This window comes from Equus asinus, chromosome 7 (assembly GCF_041296235.1).
Source record: "Equus asinus isolate D_3611 breed Donkey chromosome 7, EquAss-T2T_v2, whole genome shotgun sequence".
In the NCBI taxonomy this organism is placed as follows: domain Eukaryota; kingdom Metazoa; phylum Chordata; class Mammalia; order Perissodactyla; family Equidae; genus Equus; species Equus asinus.
Window position 1 is genome coordinate 65,751,399 of NC_091796.1, and position 26,899 is coordinate 65,778,297.

Here is a 26,899-nt window from a genome sequence, read left to right on the forward strand (position 1 = left end):
TGTCGAAGCCAGGGACTTGCGTCATATAACAGTGAATTCAGGAGATTTTTATTTGCATGTGAATCATAGCTTTTCCAGCTGAATGTCACTTACTTGGAATTTTCGTCTGATTTTGTTTTTGTTTTTGTCTCTTGGTGTTTTTCCATCAGGCTCTTTGGCTAACCAGAAAAAAAAAAAAATAGAAGAAGGGCTCAATCTGACTGGAGCAGGGTTTGAGTTGGCAACTCAAAAAGGAGAGTATTATGAATGTGAAAAAAAGAAAACGGATGCTTTATTTTGCTTTGAGGAAGGGACTGAGGCCAAGTCAAATTGAGAGCTCTAATTTGGGAATGGTGTTATTACAGGTCATTGGGAGTTGGTTACACTCTAAATTAGGAGGCCAGTCACATGAGGAGGCAGCAAAGGCGATCACATGGGGGACTAAGTTGGGGCTCTTCTACAATGAAGTTTTATTTTATTTACTACACGGTTGAAATGTACTTCTGTCATGTTGAGAAACCGAGTCGCCTTATTGGCTGCCGAGTGCTCTCTGTCTTGGCCCGTCAGTTGTCTTATAAATGAGCCAGTTCTTCCGATATGTGTGCTTTATTTAGGCACTGGAATTTGTTCAGTGATTAGTGGAGCAAGCCATGTGCTAAAGGTTATTTTTCTATTCTTCACCTTCACCTTCAGATCTGATTCCAAGGGGCCTGCTTCCTTTTCTTCCAAAGGCTCTACCCATTTTAGATCTCAAGGTCAAAACATTCTGATAACTTTAGAAATATATATGTATATATAATATATATCTAAGTAAGTGATGATCTCTGTTTATTAGATTATCTTTCATTTTCTCAGTACAGTTACTGTCAGCTTGCAAAATAAAAACAAAAAAAAGATGAGTCCTGCCCCACGATGGGCAGTTAGGAACAAAGTGTTCTTCCTACCCCAAAACTGCAGACTTGCCATTCTTGGCATCGTGGGGATGACCAGAAAGGGTTGCGTGTGGTAAGCTGCTGATTTTTCTTGGAGAGTCAAAGTTGGCTTTCTTGATGTATAAAGCCCTGATTAGTTAGCTGTGTTTGAAATAAAAACAAAAAAGCAGCCCAAGAAGAATATCTAGAATTAGTGTCCCTGCAATCAAGTTGTGCTCATGGTCCTAAATGGGGCACATTACTAAGCCTGTGACACAGAGTCTGCTGGTGCTTCCGAAGCACGCAGACCAGCATTGCTTGTGATCGGGTTAGGAATAGAAGGTATGTGGAAACTTTCTATAAAAGGCTGCTGGATCCCTTGGATTGGTGTGGACAAGTGGTCAGGAAGCTCTGGCACTGTTTACAGCTGTCCCAGGGCATTGCCATGTGAACTTGGGCGAGTTTCTCTGTGTCTCAGTTTCCCTGAAGACCATGTTGGTTTTGGGAGGGGAGGATGAGGGCTCCTGGAGATGTATGAGATGTGAGATGTTATCAGGTAGGTGGAGGGAGCATGGTGTCATGTGTTGTCACGAGAGCACAAATCAGAGCCATATGTCCCCACACAGGGCTGGGCTGCTAGTCTCTCCTCAGGCATCATTGCAGGGAGGGTGATGCCTCTGACGTCACAATACCCAGCTGGACACTCAATAATGATGAGCTGTGGCCAGTGGACACCAGAGGAGGGGAAGAAAAGGAGGACAAAGTGGAGAGGGAGGAGATGGAGCAATCCCGTATGTGATAATTCCATCAACTCACAACATTTTCACCTAACATCTCGTTCAACTGTAATGTGTTCAGCTCCACATAACCTGTACAGCGTCTGTGCCCTCCCCCTCAGACTCAGCAAAATAGTATGGTCCTCTAATCAAGAGATTTTGCTCCTGTTGCTGCATGTTTCGTGGTTCATCGTCAGACCCGTGAGTTGATACTTCTTCACCAAACGCTCTCCAGAGCAGCCATTTAGAGGTAATGCTCTGGCTCTGTGGTCCAGGCTCCTCTGGGCCTCCTGAGAGCAGCCCAAAACTCTGGGGATGATGTGGGGTGGCTTGTGAGGGTGTGCTTCTATGGCGAAGATGCTTTAAAATGGAAATTCTCACCTTCGTTTTATTCACGAGCCGCCCCAGGCCTGGTCAGCTTTGTCTAATGTTCTGATGGCACTCTTCAAACCCAGCTGTGCCCAAGTCCAGCCCCAGAAGGCCCTCTCACTCCTTTTAACTGGCTATATTGCTGTGAATGGAAAACTTGAGAGATCAGTCCTGTCCTAGAATTATTATGACATTTTGCTTGCTTGTTATGTTTTTTAATCCAACAACTTCCTCTTAAAAGCAGGTCCTTGCCACCCTTTGAAGTGATCCCCTTAGCCTTTCTCCTGGTAGGAAATTTATTTTTCCCGCCTGATTTCACATTAGCCTTAACCTGCTGATCATCCCAAAGCTGGAAAGACCAGTGGTTCTCAAACTTAAGCCTGGATCCAAATGACTTGAAGGGATTTTTAAACACAGAGTCTCTGACTCAGTAGATGTAGCTAGGGGTTGCAGAATTGGCATTTCTAACAAGTTCCCAAGTGTACCAACTGCCTACACTTTGAGAACGAGTGCCTTAGGCCTTTTTGGCTCTCGCATTCTCCCCTCCTTCCCTCCCCCAGTCTCTAGGAAAGGGTCCCACGGAGCATCATCCTGGTCTCTTAGATGATGGTGACTGTCACTAACAATTATATAGCATTCACTATAGGCCAGACAGTGGTCCCCATGCTTCACACAGATTAAATAATTCAAACATCACAATAATCCTGTGAGGTATCCCATTTCCAGATGAGGAAACTGAAATGTACAGAGTGGTTAAGTGAATTGCCCAAGGTCACACAGCTAACTAAATGGAAGATCTGGATTCAAACCCAGAAAATACAGCTAGAATCTGTGCTCTCAATCACTATGCTTTATTATCTTTCTTTTCTCTTCCTTCAAGTCACTTAGAGCACCTGATACTCCTACAGTTCTTGGAAGTAAATACCTCGGAACAGAGCCCCAAGACAACCGAGCCCATCTTAGGTGGTTGTAAGCTGTGTCTTGGGGTCCAGGTCTCAGGATGGCTTGGCTTTCCCACCTGTGTGTGTGTGTGAGTGGAGTAGGGGAGGTGGCCTTAGAGAGTGGACAGGGCCTCAGGAGGGACTCAGGAGGGGGCTGATGTGAAGACGCTAGGGGGCATCTACCTGTGAAGAGACCAGAGCTCTCCCTCTGCTGGGGCCCAGTGTCCCCCACCGTTCTGCCCTGGTCCAGAGGTTTCCATTGTTGACCCTTAACCTAACCAGAAACTTAATGAGAGACAGACAAAGCTGAGAAGAAACAGATCTGCCGTGTTGCATCCGTCATAGGAAAGTGCATGTATCTCTTGTCCAGTTTGGTCCAGCAAGCCTGCGTCATCAGCACCAGCCTAGGCAAGCGAATAGGAGACACAGAACGGGAGGCATGGTCGCTGCCCTCCAGGAGCCAGCGGTCTGACTGAGCAGAAGGAGCGTCGTACCAGTGTGCACATCGCCGAGCTAACAGTGGCGTGGGAGGCAGTGAGGGCCAGCGTGGACCACAGGGCTCAGGGAGAAAGGCAATTTCTTAAACTACATCGTGGATGACGATGGGGGCGGGAGGGAGAGGGTTTGGATGTATACAGGGAGCCCCTACAGCAGAGAGCATGGTGATAAATAACCTTCTCTTTTAAGCTTTAATAGCCACAGGTCAAGTCTCCCCTGGCATAGTGATAATCAGTTAAGCCCTTTATGTTTTTCCAGTAAATACTGTGTTAGATACTGGCTGGAGGTCTGCAGGAGGTTCTGGGGTTACTTTAGAAAATGGATTCTCTCCTTACAGAGTTGCCTGTTGGTTCTATAATTGGAGACCTTCTTAAAGTACTTCCCTACCCCTCTGGTATGATTCTCTCCAAATTCTTTGTACTCCAGACATTTCTATGGGGTACAAAGCTTTACCCATGGCTATATCTGAAGTGACACCCCACTGAAAAGGACCGATCCTAGCAAAATACCTCCACCTGCAAAGGTGGTGGTGTAAACCTAGATGAAAACAAAACAGGCCACTGCTATCACTGCCGACTCTGGACCAGAGTGGCCTACGTCCTCTGGCTGGCTCCATGCTCCTTTGGGTTAGAATTCTAGACAGTGTGTTTGAGACTCAGGAAGGATGAGCAAGAGGCCCTTGTCCACAGACCTTGTAGCTGTGGGCTCTGAGCCCTTGTCTCCTTCTGCTCCTGCAGCATTCCCACAAAGTCTAGTAAAGCCAGGGGTCCTCATCTGGTCAGTCCTCCTAATTCTGCTGCAGCCACTGACCTCTGGGTCTATTTAATTTCACGGCGGGGTGCCCAGAAGGAGGGAAACAGCCTTGGCCATTCTCATTCCTGAGTAGAGAACTTCATCCTTTACCATCGTCCTTCCTGCCTTTTCTCCTTCTTACCCCACTACCCCGGGGGACTTTAGAATTTAAAAAGATCAAAAGATCTAAAAAGTCTTGTTCTGATGGCACCGACAGACCTACTAATCTAAAAATGAGTTTAGTGCACAAGTAACAGGTGAAATTAAGCTGCCTTCTCTGCTTACCTTTGCGTAAATCTTGGAGTTGGCTGATAGCTCAAGAGAACTAGAAAGGGAGGCGTGCCTCTAGCTCCCTCTACAGGGCCGTGCCTCATGAGGACTAGAGCAGGATTGGTTATGTTCTAGGGTCGGTTGCCCAGCTCCGTCCTTGTGCAGTTGACTAGGCTCTTCTTTTCAAATATAGTAACAGTTCATTTGTGACCATGGATTTGAATAGCCTGCCTCCACAAAGTTGTTCATTCTCTCCTCTGTAGAATAACTTGTACATGTAATTCAGATTTCATGCCTAAATGAGTGATACATAAATTTTACTATCACCTTTGCTAACATGTATATTTTGGGAATACATATGTGCAGTTCCTTGGTGACAGTATTTACAAAGTTACACACATCACAGGGTCTTACTTCCATACTTATACTTTGGATTCCTATATGTCAAAATGGGAAATTTTGTCTATAAATTGTCAAGCAACTTCCTAATTATTTTAGAAAGCGTAAGACCCAGTGACTTAACAGTCCAGACTCATTTAAAGACATCGAGTGGCTCCCTAATGTCAGAGGTGACACTTGTTCACTCTGGCCGTTCCTGGACTCCTGAGGTTTATAAACCTATTGTGTGAAGTGGCTCTTGTTCAGTGTGGTCTGTTGGATGAAGTAGGAACTATTCTTTTGTGATTTGACCTGTTTATATTGCTCCCAAGACACTCCTTTGTTGACTCTGTCTGGACATTGCCAAGGATTTTGGTCTTAGAGTTCGTTAACAAATAGTATAGCTGTTAGGCTACCTGGACCGGGGGTGCTTCTTTCAAGGTCCTCGTGTCTAGTGCTTCTCATGGAACAAGGCTTGACTCTAAGTGTATAGTTCAAAGCATATCGTTCTCCTTTGCAAGGTTGGCTTGAGGACTGCTAATTCATTATTTTGAAATACTATTAGAGTCACTTTGTGGGATGGGGTTTTGTCAGCGGTGGTCTGGGAGTGTGAGAGTGGCCCCAGAGATTAGCGAATGGGAAGCTTCCTGCTCGTGGGACATTTTACAGCCTCTCCCCTGAGGGGATTTTGGTATAAAAAACTAGCTGAATGTGGTTTGCCAGGATTTATCTTGCATTTGTCAAGAGTAAGGTAACATTTTCTTCATCTCTAATTTATATGACTCTTAGGAGACCCATTCCTATGAGATTTTATTAGAACATAATCACTTATGGCCAAAAAAACTTGAACATACGACAGTCTTAACACAATCCTATTGGCATTGGTTTTCTTTCTTTCTTTCTTCAACAGATGTTTGCAAAAGAGTCGTATTAAATACATTTAATTCTGCTGTCTCAGCCTCTCAAATCTTTATCATGAAGATTACTTTAATTGGTGTCAGTTACAATCAGGAAAGGCATACATTATGCTTTTGTTTTCAAGCATGTGGGGAAATTTTTCATCCTAAATAGACGATAGAGAAAGGGGATGTACTAAAGATTTTGAAAATTGAGCTAATTATTGTGTTTTCCTCTTTTACATGTTCCTGTTTTTATTTGACATTAAAGCTAAAAGTAATCAAAATTCTGCAGCATCATATGAGAAAGAGGTGACTGAACAGTTTTCGGGTGACAGTTGGTATCTACTTTTGTTTGCAAGTCACCCATTCCATCAGTCTTAATTTAAAGGAAATTTCTAGGAAGTACCTAAGATTTTGAGTAAGAAATCACATAGTCTGTTAAACCACTATCAAACAAAATGCCTGGGGACAACTTTGTCTAGCCATTAAAAAATGTGATTAAGGAAATGATAATGCATGGGAAAGTGGAGACAACACTACCTCGTGGAGCTTATGGTCTAGTCGAGAAAGACAGAAAGTAAGTGTAATACACAGCACATCACAGGGTAAGTGCTATGGAGAAAAATAAAGCAGGGCAGGGGGGTAGGGAGTGTAGGGTGAGGGGGTGACGTGGGTAATTTAACATTGCATGGACAGAGAAGGTCTCACTAAGAAGGTAACATTGGAGCAAAGACAGAACTGTGGGAAGCTAAATGTGGGTCTAGGGGGAAAGTATTCCAGGCAGAGGAAATAGCAAGTGGAAGGTTTGGGAGGTAGGCGTGTTAAAGGACCAGCAAGGAAGCCAGTATGGACTGAACTAAATGGGGACAGTAGTAGGGGTTGGGGCTAGATCACAGAAGGGCTAATTGTATGGCTTCTACTCAAAGTAAGATGGGAAACCATTGGAATGTTTGATCACAGAAGTGACATGGCTTAGCTTCTAGTACAGGAAGATTATTCTGGTTGTTCTGTTGATAATAGACTGTTGGGAGGGGGGTGGAATGCAGAAGCATGGTGAGAGGTAGTTAGATTCTGGATATATTTTGAAGATTCGGTGCACGGGATTTGCTAACACATTAAATATGGGATGTAAGAGAAAGGAGTCAAGGATACTCCAAGGTTTTGACCTGAGCTACTAGAAAGGTGGAAAAGCCGTTTGCTGAGATAGAGAAGAAGAGCCAAAGAGCAGATCTAGTGAGAGCGAGAGCAAGAGATCAGCTTTGGACATGTTAACTTTTTGAGATCATCTGAGTGGAGATGTAGAAGATGCAGTTGGATATGGGAGTGTGAAACTCAGGGAGAGACCTGGGCTGGTGATACAAATGTGGGAGTTGTCTGCATACTCGTAAGAATTGGTCAGAGCCAGGTGGAGGTGTCAGAAGCCTGAAGGTGAATCCCAACTCTTGAGCTCTTGGCTGAGATCTCAGCACTAGTTCACTCCTGGCCTGGGTCCTTCAGGAGCAAAGGAGCCCTCCTGGAGCATTCATCCATGCCAGTACCCTGGAAAAGAGTGACTAAGATGGAAAGTTCCCATTGAAGAGATGACCAGATCACTCTGGAGTGTTAGGTAGGTCACTATTGGTGTTTGTTGGGGCCAGAGGTACCTGGTTCTTGCCCTCTGAGGACAGTCAGGTGCCTAAGAATGACCAGCATCTAATGACCTTCAGGCTCTCAGAGAAAGTTCTAGTGGTTATAATGGGCTATGGAAACCACTATATAGATCTCTGCCATTTCTAGTGAATTCAAGGGGCAGTAGCATTTTTGAGTGATTTCGGCCAAGTAACGTGAAGCCCCTTGTATCAGTTAACTATTGCTGTGTAACAAGTTACCCCAAACTTAATGGCTTCACACAACAATGTTTATCTCACAGCCGTCTGAGGATCAGGAATTTGGAACAGCCTAGCTGGGTTGTTCTGGCTGGAGGTCTCTTGCAAAGATACAGTTACGATATTGACTAGAGCCGGAGACTCCACTTTCAAGATGGCTCTCTCACACGGCTGTCAAGTTGATGCTGGCTGTCAGTAGGAGGCCTGAGCTCCTCCCAGACAGGCCTCTTCCAGGGCTGCCTCTTTTGAGTGTCTTTGTGATTGGGGTGCTAGCTTTCCCCCAAGTGAGCTGACCAAGAGAGTGACATGAAGCTGCAGTGCCTTTTATGACCTGATCTCAGGACACCTCCATCACGTCTGTTGCACATGGAGCTGTTCGGATGCAGTGTGGTAAAGGAGTGCACAAGGGTGTGAGTACAGGAGGCAAGGATCTGTCAGGCCATCCTGGAAGCCATGATCCCACTTCTTGAAGATAGGAGAAAGTTTCTATCTTCTCAATCCTTTGTATCTTCTCAAAGCACTGCTTGCAGCTGTAGGGATCAGTAACCCCATATTACCTGGGTCTGCCATCATAACTGGTCTAATCCACGTCACTTGCAGGGCTCCCCCAAGTTATGCAGGTGCTTCTCTAGTCACCTTTAGTTCAAGACGGTACCTTGGGAGACAATAGGCAAGTGCAGGTGCCAACACAAGAATCCCACCCTTTGCCACGTTGGTGTTTGCCATTTCCCCCCCTGGTTTTCAGGTGCCCTGTGTCAGCTCACATCCCTACCAAAGGCATGGTGTGTGGTGTTACCACTAGCTGTCTATCCTTGCGTTGTGCAGAGTTGCACTAATTTAGAAGCCTTTATTATGTGATGCGTCTAGGATTGAGTTTGTAATATAAGTTCTTCCAAGAGCATTTGACCGTTTCATACCCACTAGTGTTCCTGCCTTTTAGCACATTTATTTAACCAGTTCTTCTTGTATGTGTGCACTTAATTTCCAGCCATTTCTTGCATGAGCAAATTGCCTAAATACACTTGTGAGAAATCCTTTTATGGTAAATGTTATTAAACTGAAAACAAGGGTATAATAAAATAGCAATTTAAGGGTAATTTACTAACAACTGGAGCCCTTAAACATTGACATACCACTGTGTAGTAATAATACCAGACTTGGTGTTTAAACACACTCTGTGTCACTCCAAGAATCATTGGGAGAGTTTCCTAATCCTCATGGTCTTTAACTATAGCTCTGTAAAATTTTTCTCACTGCTCCTGTGTTACTGGTTTATCAATTATAAATCATTAAATTTTACCCACATAAAACATCCAGCAAACCCTTAAATCTCTGCTCCTCATTCAGGGAAATCGTAGAGAAAATATTCAGAGAAAGTAATAGAGGTGAGTTGGCATCACTGAACCTTGCTGTTCTCGGACTTCTGTTTTCCAGACTGCCTACTGAATAGAGTGACATTGGGGATAAGAATAGAAATGGCATTACAGAGTGATCAATGAAGTGAAAACTTTGAGGATTCCTGGGTCTTCCCTAGTAAGGAGATTCTATTGACTACACATGCTCTCTGGAAGGTGGTGTGGATGCCACAAAGGAAGCCAGTGGGCAGCTGGGCAGGACCTAGCCATCATGTACCACTGCAGGACCTGGCTTCTGTTTGAGGATGGAGATTCTCACTCGTCCGTGCCCTGGGGATGGTCACCCTGAGAGACTGACTCACACTAACTAGAAAGTGGGGAAGTATACCCTACAATCCTGGCTTATTAATTTGCCATGAGGAGCCATCATCAGAGGGACCAGGTGTACCCAAAGTCCATATAATCAGCACAGGAAGGCCTCCGCAGGGAGCCAAATCATAATCAGAAGCCGTTTATTGAGTTGCCCTGAAAAATCATCGTCGTGGAATCTAGAAATACTTCGAGTCTGTATGATCAGTTCATTCTCTCCCTGAAGGTATGTCTGGGGAGCTGAATCACAGTCCAAAGGTGGTTTGCTGAGTGAGTAGTCAGCATGCGGGCAGCTAAGTGAAGTGCGCGTTTAGTGGCAACAGCTTAGCTTCATGAGTCCATCTCAGTGTGGGAATGACTTTTCCCGAAGGACTGAACTTCTCAAAGCCAAATGGCTAAAACTTCCTTTTTCCTGGAGAGGCACTTGGAGAGGTATATTAGTTATCTTTGGCCACATAACAAATTGCCCAAAATGTAGCAACTTAAAACAACAATAAACATGATATCCCACGGTTTCTGCCGACCTGGAATATGGGTGGTCCCTCGGAATGTTGTCTGGAGGGCAGTGGTCTGAAGGCTTAACTGGGGCTGGGCAAGCTGCTTCCGGGATGGTCCCTCCCATGGTGTGGCAGGAGGCTCAGGTCCTCACCATCAGGACCTCCTGTCAGGCTGCTGGAGTGTCCTCACCACATGGCATCTGGCTTCCCCCCAGAGTGAGGGAGCAAGGTGCGAACTGCGGTGCCTTTATAACCTAGTCACAGGGTCGCACACTGACATTGCCCTGCGTTCTCTTTGCTAGAGGTGACTTATTAAGTCCAGCCTGCACTCAAGGGAAGGAAGTTAATTAGACCCCACCTTTTAAAGAGAGAGGAGTGTCAAAGAAATTGTGGACATATTTTAAAGCCACAGTAGGTGTCACCTACTTTGTCTCTGTAACTCCTTTTTTTCTACATGCCTGCAGCTGACCAACTCTTCTGCTGATCCATGTACTCTACTAATATGTTTTTAAATATAACATATGTACATATGCTTTATATGTAATTCTATATGAATGTATAATTATATATTTTATGTGTTATATATATATGTGTTATATAGGTTATGTATATTATAAATGTTAATGTATTAGCCTGTGGCCAAGCTCTTCTAGCCTCATAGCCCTTATGCATCTTTATGCTAATTTGCATACTCCCATCCTGCCAGGGCACCTGGGGCAAGTTACTTGACCTCTCTGTGCCTCTGTGTGCCCATCTGTAAAATAAAACTGGTAATAAGACCTACTTCATAAGCTTCCTGTGAGGATTAAATGAGTAATTATATGCACAGCACTTAGAAAAATGCCTGGCTTGTGGCAAGCATTTCAGTAGTTAGCCGCCAGCATGGCCGCTGGAGCGGTAGCAGAGATCGCCTGATTCAGTCAGTGGAGTTAGCGCTCTGAAGGCAGGCTTCCTGCCATGTTCCCAGTGGCAGTAAGCAAAAGTCATGGTTGTCCTCCTGGCCACACCACAGCCCCACACACCCAAGCTCATCTGGAAGATAAAGAAAGAACCCTTTTTGCCTGGCAGGGCCCGGGGCCAGGGCCTCCTGTTTTCCTTTCCTCTTTGCTGTGCTCGTCCCTCCTCTGGACCCCAGGTTGATCCCTGGCAGAGAGCGCTTACAAGCAGATAACGGTTTAGTTTGCACTCTGAGTTCTATTCACATTTTATTTTTGTTCCTGATGGTTTTTTTCAGGCTGACCTTTTGCGAAAGAGCAGAGTATCCACACAGAGAAGTGACCTAGCAGAAAGCCAGGGGCTTCCTCAGCCTCGTGCCTTTTTTTAAAAAGTTGTGCCCAAATTTTATTTTTAAACGTACATTTTCCAGGGTGTGCACTAGCTGGCTCTGCTCACTGTTGGCGTCAGACGGAGATTCATCTTTGTCTCAGGCCTTTTGCTTCTTGCTAGTGCCTGTTTAGCAATTTGGGCTTAATGAGTAGATTTTATCTACATCCCTAGCATGTTCATAATTTAAAACAAGCAGGGTGTTTGCTGAAAATGCACTGATGAGAGAGTTAGGATGGTCGCTTTCTTCATCTCCCAGATCTACCTTAACAGGGAGGCTGCGTACCTCATGGAATGCACTGGGTTGTCTTGTGTCAGGTGGCAGTTAGCTAAATATAGAGTCAGGGAGCTGGGAGGGACCTGCCGAGGTCATCTGTGCCCTCCCACCCGCCTTCCCCATGTGAGTGTCTCGAGCCTTGTGCTAGCCCGTTCAGTAGCCACCAGCCACATAGGGCTTCTGAGCACTTCAGATGCGGCTAGTCGAAGGTGAGATGTGCTGTTGGTGGTGAAAGACACCCTGGATTTTGAAGACTTAATACAAAGAAAAGAGTGTAAAATGTTTCATCAATAATTTTATATTGATTAAAAGTTGAAAAAATAATATTTTGATATATTGAATTAAATAAAACATATCATTAAAATGAATTTTACCTCCTTGTTTTTACTTTCCTTTTAAAACTAGAAAATTTGACTTCCGTATGTGGCTCACATTGTATTCCCATCCAACAGTGCTTCTCGAGCCCATCCAGCTCTGTTCTTCAGGCCTCCAGGACAGAGACGGTAGAGCCTACCTTGGTGACTCCTCTGAGTCTTTCGTCATTCTGGCACTTCACTTCTTCTCCACATTCAATCTTGATCTCTTCTACTTCAAACAGTTGACTGTTCATCTCCTTATGACATCCCCACTTAATGAAATCCTCAAGCATCTCTTCATATTATTCAATTGTAAGCTCAATAACCCCATTTTCTTTCACCTTTTGACATTCTACCTCTTTCCCAACTCTAATATTTTTTAATGACCTCCTCTGGATCATCTCTGGTTTCTCTATACAGAAGTACCCCCTTATCCATGGGGGATATGTTCCAAGACCCCCAGTGGATGCCTGAAACCACGGATAGTACCAACTCCTATAGAGACTATGTTTTTTTTCCTATACAGACATGCCTATGATAAAGTCCACTTATAAATTAGGCACAGTAAGAGATTAACAATATTAACTAATAGTAAAATAGAACATTTATAACAGTATATTTTAATAAAAGTTACTGGAGATCTTAGCAACCTCGACATATGATTTTTTTTCTTTCCTTGTTAAGTAGAGAAGTTTCACCTTTTCACTTAAAGGAAGCACTTTACAGTTTCTCTTTGGCATACCCAAATTGCCAGCATCACTACTCTTGTGCTTGGGCCTTTATTAAGTAAAATAAGGGTTACTTGGACGCAAGCATTGGGATACGTCGACAGTTATCTGATAACCAAGGTGGCTACTAAGTGACTAACAGGTGGGTAGCGTATATGGTGTGGATCTGCTGGACAAAGGGATGATTGACGTCCCAGGCAGAATAGAGCCAGTCAGCGTGAGATTTCATCATGCTACTCAGAACAGTGCGTGATTTAAAACGTATGAATGGTTTATTTCTGGAATTTTCCTTTAATATTTTCCAACAGCAGTTGACTGCAGGTAACTGAAAACACGGAAAGCGGAACCGCAGATAAGGGGGACTATTGTGTTATGTTTAAAATTTAGTATGAGAAACCACCCACATGGCTCTAATGTGGGCCTAAGTAATGCAGAGACAAGTAGAAGGAATTACTTCCACCATCAAGTACGTGATCAGTCCTTTTGATACATTTCCTCATTTAATCCTACCACACAAGGAGGGGCAGGTGCTGTTAGTAACTCTTGACTGATGAGGGAGTTGAGGCTCAGAGAGGTTAAGTAACTCACCAAGTTTCTCTTGCAAATTAAGCGGCAGATCTGGAATTCAGGCCCAGGTTTGCCTCACTCCAAAGCCCGCCTTCTCTCGTTACACACCATGCCTTCTTCGCCTGATGCTTTTCTCTGAATACGTATGCCCTGTGGTCCTGAGAGGCCTCTAGTACGTGGCTGATGCGTTTGTAACTTATGGTCAGAGAGGACTCGAGCTTGTTCTGATATGTTTATGCCTTACTAGAATTGTGAAGCCCTTCTGCTAAATTCCAGAAACCCCTTTTCAACCCTGCTGATACCGCATGAAAGCTAGCAGGACTGCCTGTCCCTGTGGGGTCATCAATGGGCCAGAGTTGAGGTCTCCAGACATCAGGAATGACTTTTCTGGAAGGGAGCGTTCTTTCCTGTGGCCTAGGTCCTGTGGATAACTACCAGTGTCCAGAACAAGCTACTTCTCAAAGGCCAGTCAAGCAAAGTGCGTTGTTTACCGACGTTTACCTAAAGGCAACAAGTTGTGTTTTGGTCAGAAGGGAACAGGAAGGGATCCTTGTGAGTGTGTTAAAAATGGATCTTCACGTGGGGGAAACTTGAAGACATTGTGCTGAGTGAAGTAAGCCAGTCACGTGAGGACAAACACTGTGCTTCCACTTATGCAAGATCCCTAGAGGAGTCGAATTCATAGAAACGGAAGGTAGGATGGCGATTGCCAGGGGTGGAGATTTTCTTCTTCCCATGCCCCGTCTGTCTGGGAGTGTGGCTAGACTTTTCCAGGAAGGGAAACTTGTACCAAAATGGTTGTACCCTCTCTGGTGACCTGAGTGAGTTCGATCCAGCACCCAAACATCCGAGAATGCTTGTTCCGTGTTTCGTTGAGGGCACTGCCCCCTCACCCCCTGAGGTGGGTTATCTCGTCTGACGGGTGGGCTACTTTGAGAAAATTTAGCTGGGGTAAATAGATTGGGACTCTAATCCACAGGAGTTCTCTTCACAGTGTGCTGTTTCGTATCATTGTGGGTGTGTTTGCTTATTTGCCTGTGTATTTTCCTTTTCAGGAATCATTAACCAATGGCAACAGGAATCCAAGGATAAAGTGATTTCCCTCCTGTTAACTCACCTGCCTTTGCTGAAGCCAGGAAACCTCGACGCTAAAGTAGAGTATATGAAACTGCTGCCCAAAATCCTGGCGCACTCTATTGAGCACAACCAGCACATTGAGGAGAGCAGGCAGCTGCTGTCCTATGCTCTGATCCACCCGGCCACGTCTCTGGAAGACCGCGGTGCTTTAGCCATGTGGCTGAATCACTTGGAGGACCGCACGTCGACCAGCTTTGGCGGCCAGAGCCGAGGCCGCTCAGACTCTGTGGATTATGGGCAGACACACTACTATCACCAAAGACAGAACTCCGACGACAAGCTCAATGGGTGGCAGAACTCTCGAGATTCTGGGATTTGCATCAACGCCTCCAACTGGCAGGACAAAAGCCTGGGATGTGAGAATGGCCATGTGCCTCTCTATTCCTCCTCATCCGTCCCCACCACAATCAACACCATTGGAACCAGCACCAGTACAAGTAAGTGCCCTGGAAACCCTTCTGCTCAGCCACTTTGGCGACTTGCTGTGTGTGGCATGTCCCACTGGGAATGTCTGCTCCAAGCACCCCGTAACCCTGGGAGAGAAGGGCTGACTGGGATTGGCGGTGGGAAAGGGGTCTTTGGACCCCGTCCTTGTTGCTCCTTTGACTCTGGAAGGATGAAAATGCTGGGCAGATAAAATGACTGGTCCAAATTTGGGTTACAAATAGACCAAAAAATATAAAATAAAATAAGAGAGAATAAGTGGTGAGAGAAGGAAAGAGAACTGCCCCGGCCCCGTCTCTCCCCAGGGTTGTGGATTTGCCCAGCACTGAGTGGTGTGTGATCGTCTGGACTTGATTCTAATCCAGGGTTAACCAGACAGCCTCATGGGCTCTGTGCACTTTCCTTTTTTTTCCTATTTTTCTTTTTTTTTTTTTGTATTAATTTCACCCTGGAATGTTCCCTCCCTTGCATTTCCTGTTTTAATCCCCAGTTGTTGGGGGCACTTTCCTCCTGACCAGGGGAACAGGTTTGCTAACTGAGAATGCTGCTCTGTACTGTGGCCTGGGGTGAATGTGGGGGCCATCTCGCTCAGTCTAACCCTTTAGGAGAGGCAGGTGAGGAACTGTTTTGGGGGAAAGGAAAGCAGAGGCCAGCCTTCTGCTCTTTTGATCACTAAAGCAAGGTACCCTGCCTACAGCTGGGACTCCTCTCTGTGGCTCCCTACTTGGGCTGAGCAAAGGGACAAACATGCCATTGGTGCTTCTATAAAATGGCAATGTGGGAGGGTGGCCCATCGGTAAACAGAATTCCTTGATGCTAGTTTGCATGTGTCTGTGAATACAGTGCCAGTGCCAAGATAACTTTCTTGGGGGAAAGCTTTTGTGGTTAGATCTTATGTGCCTGTCAACATGCAGGAACTCCCAATTAAATATGAGAGTATTAAGAATTGGCAGTGACAGCTTCTTGGCCTCTACCTTCATTTGGATCTTTTGGTGAATGGGACTTTTTAAATGGCTTTCTCAAATACGTAGAGGTGTGTTGAATTATAACTACATTAATTGAAACAGTACCTTAGTGGAATAACCAAGGAAATACTTAAGATACTGCATTTATAAATCTACAACATGAGATTTTTAATTCTTTTTTCTATTTTTACATTTAGATATCAATAACGTGCACATTTTGGGAATTAGGTGATTATTGCATCATTAATTTATTGTATAAGAGGTTCTGGTGACAGTCGGTCTCTCTCACAGACTAGTAATCCAGAGAATTGTTTCACTAGCCTGTGTGGATGGAGAGTGACGGCTGGGACTATTAAAGCAGACACATGCAGGCTGGGATGACAGAGCTTCTTGGCCCAAGTTGCCTGGGTCAGCCACAGAATCTAGTGATTGTTACAAAACTCTTTGATGGTTGGGAGAGATTCAAACTCCCAGCCGCCTGCCCTCTCACAACTTGGTCTTTTGTATTTTTAGAGGTTGAGTTTTATGTCATTTGTCTTGAAATTAGTCTTGGGTCGTCACATTTCCATCTCTACTGATTTACTCATTCAGGGTCAGTCTTGACAGGATTAGTACATTCAAGATGGCTATCAGATTGTAGCCAACAGGCCCTTCTGTTTTTCACTGAGGCCACCCAGCCCGACAGAGGGGAAGAAATGCTGAGGTGGCTGCAATGGCGCCCAGATCTTTGGGTCTCTGTGCAGTACTTGGACAGAAGAAGACTTGAAAGTTTAATAAGATAACTAGATGACATGTTTCAGGAAGAAGAAAGGGACTGGAGCCCTGTTTCAGAGCATCAGCAAAGAAGAGCTCAGTCTAAGAGTCTGGATCTCTCCTCCAGAAAGTTTCATTCAAACACTAAGGCCATGTCAACACTTGTATTTCAATAATGTCTCTCTAACAAAAGATTAATGTCATTGCTTTAGTCCTTTGCATTGTCTATGGTGGTTGAATTATATTTGTCAAAACTGCAAACCTTTGGGTCATTCATTCATTTGTGCCTCTATCAAATGTATCCTGAGCACCTAGGAAGCAGCTTGACAAAGTGGAAAGAACAAGGACTTTGGTGTCAACCTCCTAGGTCCAAATCTCAGATCTACAATTTGCTGACTACAGCTCGGCCAAGTTACTTAACCTCTCTGAGCAAGGTCCCCACTTGTAAGATGGGAACATTCACGATATCTACCTTCCAGGCCTGTGGTGAACATGAGATCATGTCTGTAAATGGCCAGCCTTGGCCAGAACTGGCAACAGCAAGCACTCAGTCAGTGTCTGCTAAGTGAATAAGTGAGAGAGACTGGCAAGACAGTGAGGAGCACAGTGCTAATATGGACTGTGCCCTCATTTGCATCTTCTGATGCTCACTTGATAAAAGCACCTTTCCTGAGCCTGGGCCATGCAGAGTGGTCAGAGGGGGTGGGGAAGGGCTTGAATCTGCTTGTGACTTTTGGCCATTTCATTGCAATAGAGAATGGGTTGGATTAAGGCTTCAGGACCTCTTCTACTGCACCGAACTTCCTACAAAGTAGAAAACATACCCGTGCAAAACAATATGATTCTAAATTAAGAACTGAGGTCAACTAGTCTTCACATTTCCATGTTATCAGCCACATTAATGACAGTTTATGAAAAGAAACTAACTAGAAGACCGCTCCCTTGCACAGTTTCTGTTTTTAACCTTGGTTTATTCCAGTAATATTTTATTCCCTTGGTCGTTGTGCCTTAGCACTCATGGCCTCCTCTCTGTGTGGGTGCTGAATCAGTGAACTGCCCTGCAAACACTTACTGCCCTCCTACTGGGGGCTGAGCACTGTGTCCGAGTCCGTGAGAAATACAAGGGAGCTTAAGGAAAGTGTCTCCACTTTCAGGGAGCTTATAACATAAGTGGAGAGAGAAGATATATCAATCAGCCTCACAACTAAAACTTAAATCTTCCTTTTTGCCAGACTAATCCACAAAAATTTTACATAACAATCCATAACTTACATAAAAGTACAGTTAAAAAATAAACCACACACAAACCCTCTAAGATCTGCCGTGAGGCAATATAGGATTTTGTCACCTGAATCGGGGGTCCATACTGGAAGCACTGTGAATGTCCAAAATTGAGAGATCTTTGTGACTGGAGGGTCAAGAAAGCTTTTGCAGAGGAAATGGGAAGTGAGCTAGGATGGAAATACAGAGAGCAGGAGAGGGGAGGACACTGAAGGGAGGGATATGCATTGTGAGCAAAGGGGTGGAGGTTATAGTGTGCAGGCAGAGTTGGAAGACAGTAGGGAGGAAGGTAAGGCCCACAAAGGAAAGGGTAGTGAGAGAAGGCAAGAAGAGTAGACTGAGGGAAGGGATCCAAGAGCCCTCTGGAGGCCACGCATAATACTGGGGGGGGGGGGGGGGGGCGGGTATGGCAGTGACGTGAGGGGGACTGGTCTGCTGCGAGCAAACTAGATGGATAGCAAGTGACGAGTGCAGACTCTGAGTTTCAAAGCCTTGGTTGTGAGGTAACAAAAGTAGCATTAGGACAAAAACAGATGTGGAGCAGAAGGAATGGATCCTAGCAGTGTTCCTAAGTGGAATTATTAGGATTGGGATTCAGTGTTGACTTGGATGTACATTGTTGATTCATTTATTTGTCCATTCATTCACCTGGAACATGTTTATTGACACCTACTCTGATGCCTAGTCTACTCAGGGTACTCAGATATGTCCATGGACAAGACAAAGATGCCCTCCCTCTGGAGCTTGTAGTCTTAAGTGTAGATAAATTATAGTATATGAGTCAATTATGTAGTGTGTTAGAGATTGATGAGTGGCGTGGAAATAAGAAAAACAGTAGGGCCAGGAGGATCAGGCCTAGGTGGTGGGATGGTTATGGTATTAAATAGGGTGGTCAGGGTAGACCTCATTGAGAAGGTAATGTGTGAACAAAAACTTGAAGGAGGTCAAGGGGTTAGCCATGTGGGGGTCTGGGGGAAGAGTAGCCCAGGCAGAGAAAAAGCCAGAGCAGAGCTCCCAAGATAGAAGAATGCCAGCTGGTTTGGGGGAAAGCAAGAAGGCCAGTGGCTGAAAGGGAGTGAGTGAGGTGGACAGTGGTAGGGGAGGTGGCAGAGGTAATTGGGAGGGACAGATCCTACAGGGCATTGTAGGCCATTGCCAGGACTTTGACTTTTGCTTTCAGTAAACTAGGAAGCCCTTGGAGGATTTTTGGCAGATGAGTGACATGATCTGACTCACATTTTAAAGAGATCACTTTAAGAATAGATTGTACCAGCGCAAGGACAGAAACAGAAAGACAAATTAATCCAGGCAAGACACTGATGACTCGGACCAGGATGGCTGCAGTAGAAGGGGGAGAAGTGGTCAGAGTCTAGATATGTTTTGAAAGTACAGCCAACAGGATTTCCTGCAGAATAAATGAGGAATGTGAAAGAAAGAATTCAAGAATGACTCCAGGTTTTTTGCTTATGCAACTGGAAGCATGGTGTTGCCATCAGTTGAGATGGAGAAAGTATTTATTGGTAGGTTTTAGGGTAACATTGGGAGTTCAGTGTCATGTATGATGAGTTTGCATGTCTGGTAGACAATCAGAGATGTCCAGTAGGCAGTTGGATATATGAGTATGCAGTTTGGGAGAGGGGACTGATCTGACATAGACATTTGGGAGTTACCAGCCCATGGGTAGTACTTAAAGTCATAAAACTAAATGAATACACCAAGGCAAAGATGTTGATAGAAAAGAAGACCAAGGACCGAGCCTGGTTTCTAGGGCGAAACCATTGAAATTGGAGAAAACTTAAGTGTGTGTGTGTCTTGCAAGGCAAATGGAGAAAAGGTTTCAAGTAGGAAAAAGTGTTCAACTGAGTAAAATTCTACTGATGGGTCCAATAAGATGAGGACAAGGAATTAACCACTGGATTTATCAAGGAGAGATGTTAGAGATAAATCAGGAGTGCTTCACACATAATAGGCATTTAAGGGATGAAGAAAGTTGAGTTACTGAGAGGCAGGATACGGAGAGAAACTAACTAAAAGCTTGATTTTGGATGTTTTTGATTTTGAGAAGATGACATTTTGACATTGAAATGGAGAAAAATGATGTTTAGAATTAGATGATGGAGCCATGTTTTTAAAGGAAGGGCTTAGGATGAGGCTAAGAGTAGCAGGCAAAAACTAAGTCGTAATCTAACAGGAATCAACCTATTTTCATCCATTTAGACAGAGGTAAGAATACCTTTGATTGATTGTGAAAGTTAAATCAAGTGAGATTTCATAGGACCTTGAGCTGGGCCTCTTCTTCCATGAGATAAGAGAAGAATGGGTTGGGACAGTTGAGAAGTCTATTAAGCAACAGTATGGATAGCCTCAAGGTGCTTCAGAAGGGAGGGAAGAATGTATTTTCAGTACGTTGCTCTCCTTTAAGGCTACTCAGGGGTCTAATGACTGAGGTCAAGAATGTGCAGATTCTTCATGAGCCTGTGGGACCAGAAAGGACAGGTATTGGCTGTCACAAACTGTACACAAGTTTTGGTCAAGCTTGTTTCAGCCATCACAAGCAATTCCAAACAGAAGGGGCCTAGTACCTGGCTTAGCATCTCTAGCTTTGCTTCCTCTCTGAAGTTGGCTGTAGAAAAAGTAAACCACTCAGAAAAAGAGCAAATTGCTTGTGGTTTTCTTAAGAGCCCACAGAATTCCCTTGTGTGAGGTCAATGACAGCCTTCCTAACTATTGTCTACTCTTCACTGGCGGACTTTGACATGGAAGAAAACTGTGTGCTACAGTTATAAATGAAAGGAACTTGTTTCTATTCAAATCATTGCAATGTTTGATTTTTCTTAGCATTCTTTACATTTGGATTTGAAAACATGCTGCCCTTTGCTAGCCTAGTATGAGGCAAGAACTCAGAAACTTTGGGTAACAAACATTATTCCAAAATGCTCCATTTGAACTGCTCCCTTCTTCTACAATCTCATGGTACAGCTTGGAACCTTAATATTTCTTTTATTAATCTTGATTGATTTTTTTGATGATAAAAACAATACATTTAAAAAATTTTGGTTCCATAGATCATAAAAAGTAAATTAATAGTGATAGCACACAACTACATAGTGTTTACTACATGCTGGGTACTGTTCAAAACCCTTTACATAAATATTAACTGGTTTAATCCTATACCCCATGATGTGGGTGTTATTGTTATCCCAGTTTGACAGATGAGGACACTGAGGCACAGAGAGGCTAAGTAGTTTGACCAATGTCACAGACCAACTAAGTTGATGAACTGGGGTTTGAACCCAGGCAGTCAGGCTCCAGGGTATGGCTCTTAACCCAAGGTTATGTGCTTCTCCCTCCTAATCCTGTCCTCAGAGATTGACTCAATTAGTAGCTAATAGATCCTTGTTTGTCTCTGACGCTGAATTTGCCCCCATGTGGACCAGCCACCTGTAACATTGGTGTTCTCCACAGAACACTTCTAAGGCCTGCCCGCAACGTGCTCGCTTTGCAGTGCCCCATGTACTTTGGTGTCAGCCTTAGCATTCTGTGTCAGCTTTTGGTCGGCATGTATGCCTCCCCTTCCTGATTACAAACTCCTTGGGGACAGGGGTTGTGTCTTCCTTATCCCTCTTTCCCAGCCCTGTGTGGCTCACAAAGTCACAGAAATTTTGAAGACGGCAATTCCTGGGATGCATTCAGCTGCCACTCTCCCATGGCAGAGTGTCTTGGTTAGACAATGGCTGTCTCCCACTAGGCCAGATGTGGCCTCCAGGTGCTCCTCAAAGTGCCCCTTGCTCGAGGCAGCTGCTCTCATTCGGTGAGAGATGGCCTGTGCACTGAAGCCTGTCTGCCACCTCACCATCGAGGTTTGCTGAACAGTAGGGATTTAAGAAATTCTGGGCTCACTAGGCAGATGTTCATGAAGTTAACGAATTTCCAAAACAAGAAGATGTCCTTGGGAATTCACTAAATATTTGGTGATAATGTTGATCGTTTAGCTTTCTGTCATAAACCTCATAGTGACATTTATCATTACTCTTGCTTTTTTTGTGACATTTTACCAACTCGGTCTTAATACTAACAGATTTTTAATAACATACTGTGATCTTGATTGTGGAGATAGTTATATGAATTTATATATGTGATAAAATGCCACAGAGTTATATGCAAATTCATACTAAAAATACTAGTGTGTGCAAAAACTGCTGAGATCTGAGTGCAGTCATCTCATTAACTGTACCATGTTCAGGTCGGTTTCCCCGTTTTGATGATGCGCTGTAGTCACGTAAAATGCCACCTGGGGGAAAGCGGGGGAATGGCTTCATGAGACTTCTCTGTGTAGTATCTTTGCAATTTCTTGTAAATCTGTAATGATTTCAAAAGTTAAAGTTAAGTAAAAACTCTTGAGGCACCCTATGCCCAGATATGTCTTGGGCTTTGGTCCTTGTTTCTTGGCCTTCCTAGGGGTGGAGCGTCCTTCCGTTCATGGAAAGGATGGCTACTAGGCCCTAGGGAGCCAGCATCTGAAACAGAACCACTTCAGCAGGTGAGGTGAAGAGCGGGGTGACATGGATCTCAGGGAAAGGGGCTCCTTTAGGAAACCCTTTCCAAGGAAACCAAGTCTAAGCTGAAGAAACCCCGCCACATCCACTGGTCCCTAGGCCAGGGCCAGCTCCTTCAGGCCAGAGGGACTTGGCTCAAGAAGTCCTTCCTTTTCCCTCTGCCCTTCACACTGTCTTCTGAGGCCACCAGCTGCTTCAATTTCATTCCAGTCAGCCTGAAAAATACCAGCAAAACAGATGCTGTGGGGATGGAGGGAGACCGCACAGCTCTAGGCAGGCCTGAGGGGAAGAGAAGTCTTTGCGGTGGCCCCTTGGAAACTGAACAGGAAGGACAAGGCCTGGAGACCCTGATTCCGTCTCACAGGCTGCGGGTCATCCCTGTCCTAAGCCTTTGGAGCCACTGGCATCGTTTGGAGTTCCTTTTAAATTTTCATGGAATTATTTTGTCTTTTACCAACAGACTTTCTTGGTGGAAAATTCCTTCTTTCCCAAAACCTAGCCAACCTGGCATGTAAGCGAAAAATGCTATTTCCTTAACCCTTTGTCTGCTCTTCAAAGAAGTAACTCAAGTTGCTTTGCTTCCTTTGAGGAGCACTTATAACAGCTGGCATGAAATATTTTTAGCCACAGTTTCCTTTCCCTTTGGGGGAAACTTTTTTTAAGCGTAGCCCTGGCCTTCCCGATCCTGCATTGTGAAGATAGTTCAGTGATATCTCAGAGGACCCAATATTGCCACTGCCTAATCCTTCTCCCCTTTTCAAGGGTCCAGAGGTTTTACAGGACTGTGCTTTTCCTCATCTAGCTTTTGTTTTCTAGAGCTCAGGGAAGAACAATCAGAAAATCACTATAGTAAGCAAGAAGTCTGCTCATTTTTTGTGAGTCCAAGATCGCAGTGCTTGGGAAAAGTCACAGACCTCCATGGCCTACATGCACCTGGGGTCATGAGGCTGTGCCATCCATCCCCAACCAGGAGGATGTTTTTAGACTCTAATGACAGTGAGGGTTATTAAACTCTAGTTGAGGTACAGAGAAAGGCAGTTGTGTCCTAATTCTCCACTATACTTCAAAAATAGGATGGATTCTGGCTGGAATAAACAGCTTAAATTGGATTAGCCTGGAAGAGGGGAGGAAGAAGGGGGAGATGAGGAAGATGGCTTCTGTAAGACTCTCTCTTTTTTTTTTTAATTAATTAATTTATTTTTTGAGGAAGATTAGCCCTGAGCTAACATCTGCTGCCAATCCTCCTCTTTTTGCTGAGGAAGGGTGGCCCTGAGCTAACATACGTGCCCATCTTCCACTACTTTATATGTGGGATGCCTGCCACAGCATGGCTTAATGAGCAGTGCCATGTCCACACCCAGGATCCGAACCAGCAAACCCCAGGCCGCCGAAGTGGGATGTACGAACTTAACCTCTGCGCCACCAGGCTGGCCTGCTGTAAGACTCTTTTTGAGCCCTGTAGTCTTATGATTTCCATTATTTCACAAGATTTAGTCATACTCTAACAAAGTCTGCTCCACAAACAATTAGACAAGAAAACTTTTAATATTGCATTTACTTATTTTTTTTCTTTTCTCACTTTTAAGATTTCCAGGGACAAACTCAGGTTACACTGAAGAAAGATGTATCATGATTGTAGCTTATATATATCTTTGATATCTTTAATATCAAGCAAATTAAACCATTGAATTTCGTGGTTTCAGGTGAGGGGAAATCTTAGTGGCAATAATTACTGTCAATTTGCAGTGTATTTTCTAAGTTGTAAATATCATTCCTGCCATCCCCTTACCTCTAACCAAGTCCTCAACATTCTCTTAGGCAAAATATAGTATTTGGAAATCTCAGCTATAAGTTAAGTAAGAGAAAGGTATGGAGATGAGGAAATGAAGTAGGCACGGGGTTCCAAAATCTGGAAAATGCTATCAAAGATTTTTGTGGATTGGAGAAAGGGCTAAAACTCCGAACATACTCTGGGATATTCATTCCTCGCCAAAAGTTTGGACCATTTCCATAGACGAATTCCATGCCTTTATTAGAGAGTGGAGTCAATGAGAGCACAGAGTTTGCTTTAGAGATTTGTTTCACAGCCAACCTTGCTGAGATGATCCTTTTGGGAGAGCCCAGCAAAACCCATATGGAGCTAAAAGATTTATAACAGATTATTTCATACTTTAGTCTTCTTCACTGCAATGCAAAAGGAAATTATAAGGCTTTGAGTGGCGTTTTAGCTGTTCAAGTTTGGGGTGTTAAATGACGAGGCAGTCTTGATCAAGATCAAGAACATAGCTTTGAATTCAGATGATTTGGTTTTAAATTCCAGCTCCACTAATAAGCTGTGTGACTGTGGACAAGTTACTTGACCTCCAAACCTTTCCTCATCTATGGAATGGGAATTCGCTTCAGTGGAAGGCCTCTTCATTGACTTGATCAGGGTGGTTAGTTGATATATTAATCGCAATAGCCGTTTAAAGGAGGGAATTGTTTTAAAAAAAAAAAGCATACGACTTTAAACATATTATTTTAACTTAAAGCATAAATGCATACATTCATGTGCCACTTTTTGTACAACATGATGCCCCTTTTTTTGAGGTTAGGGTTCCTGACAGAGCTGCTCTTTGTCTTTTCTGCATAAATCACACCCTTGATGCATTATTGTATGTGATTTCTTTAAAATGGAACAGGAATTTGAAGAGATTTGCAAAAACAATCAGAGCACAGAATCTCTAGATTCTGGTTTTTTCTTTTCATAATTTAGCTTATAGTTTTCTTGCTCACATTAAATTCAACAGTAGATTTTTAAGCCAAACAATGAATATTTCTATAGCGTTTAACATTCTTGTAATACTTTTTTAAGTTACATATGTACAATAATAAGTACAACTGGCATAAACAGGTTTGGGAACAAATTCAACATACTTTTGGTACACCTGCAAGTCAGCAGATGGGTACAGAAAGGCACAAGTAAATTACAGTCCTTAAGGAGTCGATGAGCCTTTGGCATCAGCAAGTAAAAGGACGTGGAGAGTACTGGTCAATCCAGCAGTTGGTTAAGTGAAGGTGAGGGTTGTTGTGAGGATTAAATGAGAAATGTGTATAAAGCGCTTGCTAGTAGGAGACACTTAACAAATGATGGCCCTCATTATTGTTATTTCTGCACTTGTCGTTGGTGCTGATGTAGTGAGAGGTGCTTCTTCCACCAGCCTAGGCTCCACAGTAAACTAGGGTGGAATAGGCTCCTGGGGGAGTCCTAAGACAAAGCTAGTCCAACATGCTAAATTGAAATCAAGACACTTTGACTCAGCTCTACAAAAAGCCAGCCTTCCACAAATACCACTATCTCCTTAAGGATTGTTCCAGTGATAAATCTTACTAAATACCTTAAAAGAGACCAGAAAAAAAAGAAGAGTAAAGAGTAAGGTAAAAATTTGTTGAGGTTGCTTCTTTGGGATCCATTGCTAACAGGAATAATTTTTTAAATTAGTAATAAGTGTAAGGATGTTATTCATATTTATTAAAATGATCCTTAAGTAACAGAATAGGATTTAATAAAGATAAGTGATGCTATGCACACAGATGCAGGCCAGGGAAGTGCGGCCAGTCCCAAGAATGCAACGTCTGTAAGAAAAATAAGGTGCCATGGTGAAAAAAACAATGGATTAGAGAGTCACTGCCCTTCTAACTCAGTGTGTGATCCTACACTCTCAGGGACTCCTACTTCTTTATGAAGGCATGGGGTTGGATGACCCCCTAATGACCATTCTTAGTGCTTTCATTCTATACTTCCAAGGTAGAAAAATCTCGGACTCTGAGAGCACTGATGATGAGTGTACAGTGCTATTATATGGGAATGAGCAGGAAGAGGAGGGTGAAATGCCAGCTGATGTGCTGGGCTCGTCTTAGAGAAGTGGCACCTGCCAAAGCCAGGAAGAGATCCTCCTGCTATATTCACCATTAACTACACACTCGGAGAATCTGATACAATTTAGGTTCCCCTCATCTTTAAAGGAATGTGAAGACCAGTAACTGCCTCCTGTCCCGTGGAACTGGGAAGTCTTGGCAGACAGGGGCTGTAGGGGAATTACTTTTCACTCTGCCTTTTGAAGTTAGTACCATGTTAATGCCATGTATTACCTGTTTAAAATAAAAAATATGTAAAATGAAAAAGATACGAAGATGTTAGTGAAGAGGAGAGAGTAAAAAGGTATCCTAAAAAAATGGATGGAGTAATTTAGCCTGGAATAATAATGCTAAATAAGGGGTGATTTGAACACTTAGAAACCTTAAAGTTTATTAATAGGAATGGCACTATCATGCGTTCCTTGGTCTGTGCCATACAGAAAGAAAAGAAGATTGGCAAAAATTACAGGTAAATATCTTGGTGATGGTGAAACTCCAGGGCATGTTACAATTACAAATGTTGATTCTCTGTCCTTTCTGAGCTGAAAGAACAAAAAGAAAATCAGAAGATCACCAGATTTGGTTGCCTGGAGCTTGGATCGCAGGCTGCCTGAAACCACTCTAGTTCTGTGATTGTGGCATCGTCATGATGGGATCCTTTTGGAAGAAAAGTGGACTGTTTGAAGGTTCTTTGTTTTAAGAGACTGATAAACATT

General features: G+C 43.8%; 1 protein-coding gene across 7 annotated transcripts in view; it reads left to right on the top strand.

Moving 5' to 3' along the window:
- Positions 1 to 26,899, top strand: part of SAMD4A (sterile alpha motif domain containing 4A) — a 202,874-nt gene that overhangs the window by 104,617 nt on the left and 71,358 nt on the right. For all 7 annotated transcript variants that reach the window (XM_044773616.2, XM_070513660.1, XM_044773613.2 and 4 more), the window contains one exon: positions 14,206 to 14,724. In XM_044773616.2, the coding sequence (XP_044629551.1) occupies positions 14,206 to 14,724 (519 nt within the window). The remainder of the gene's footprint in view (positions 1 to 14,205; positions 14,725 to 26,899) is intronic.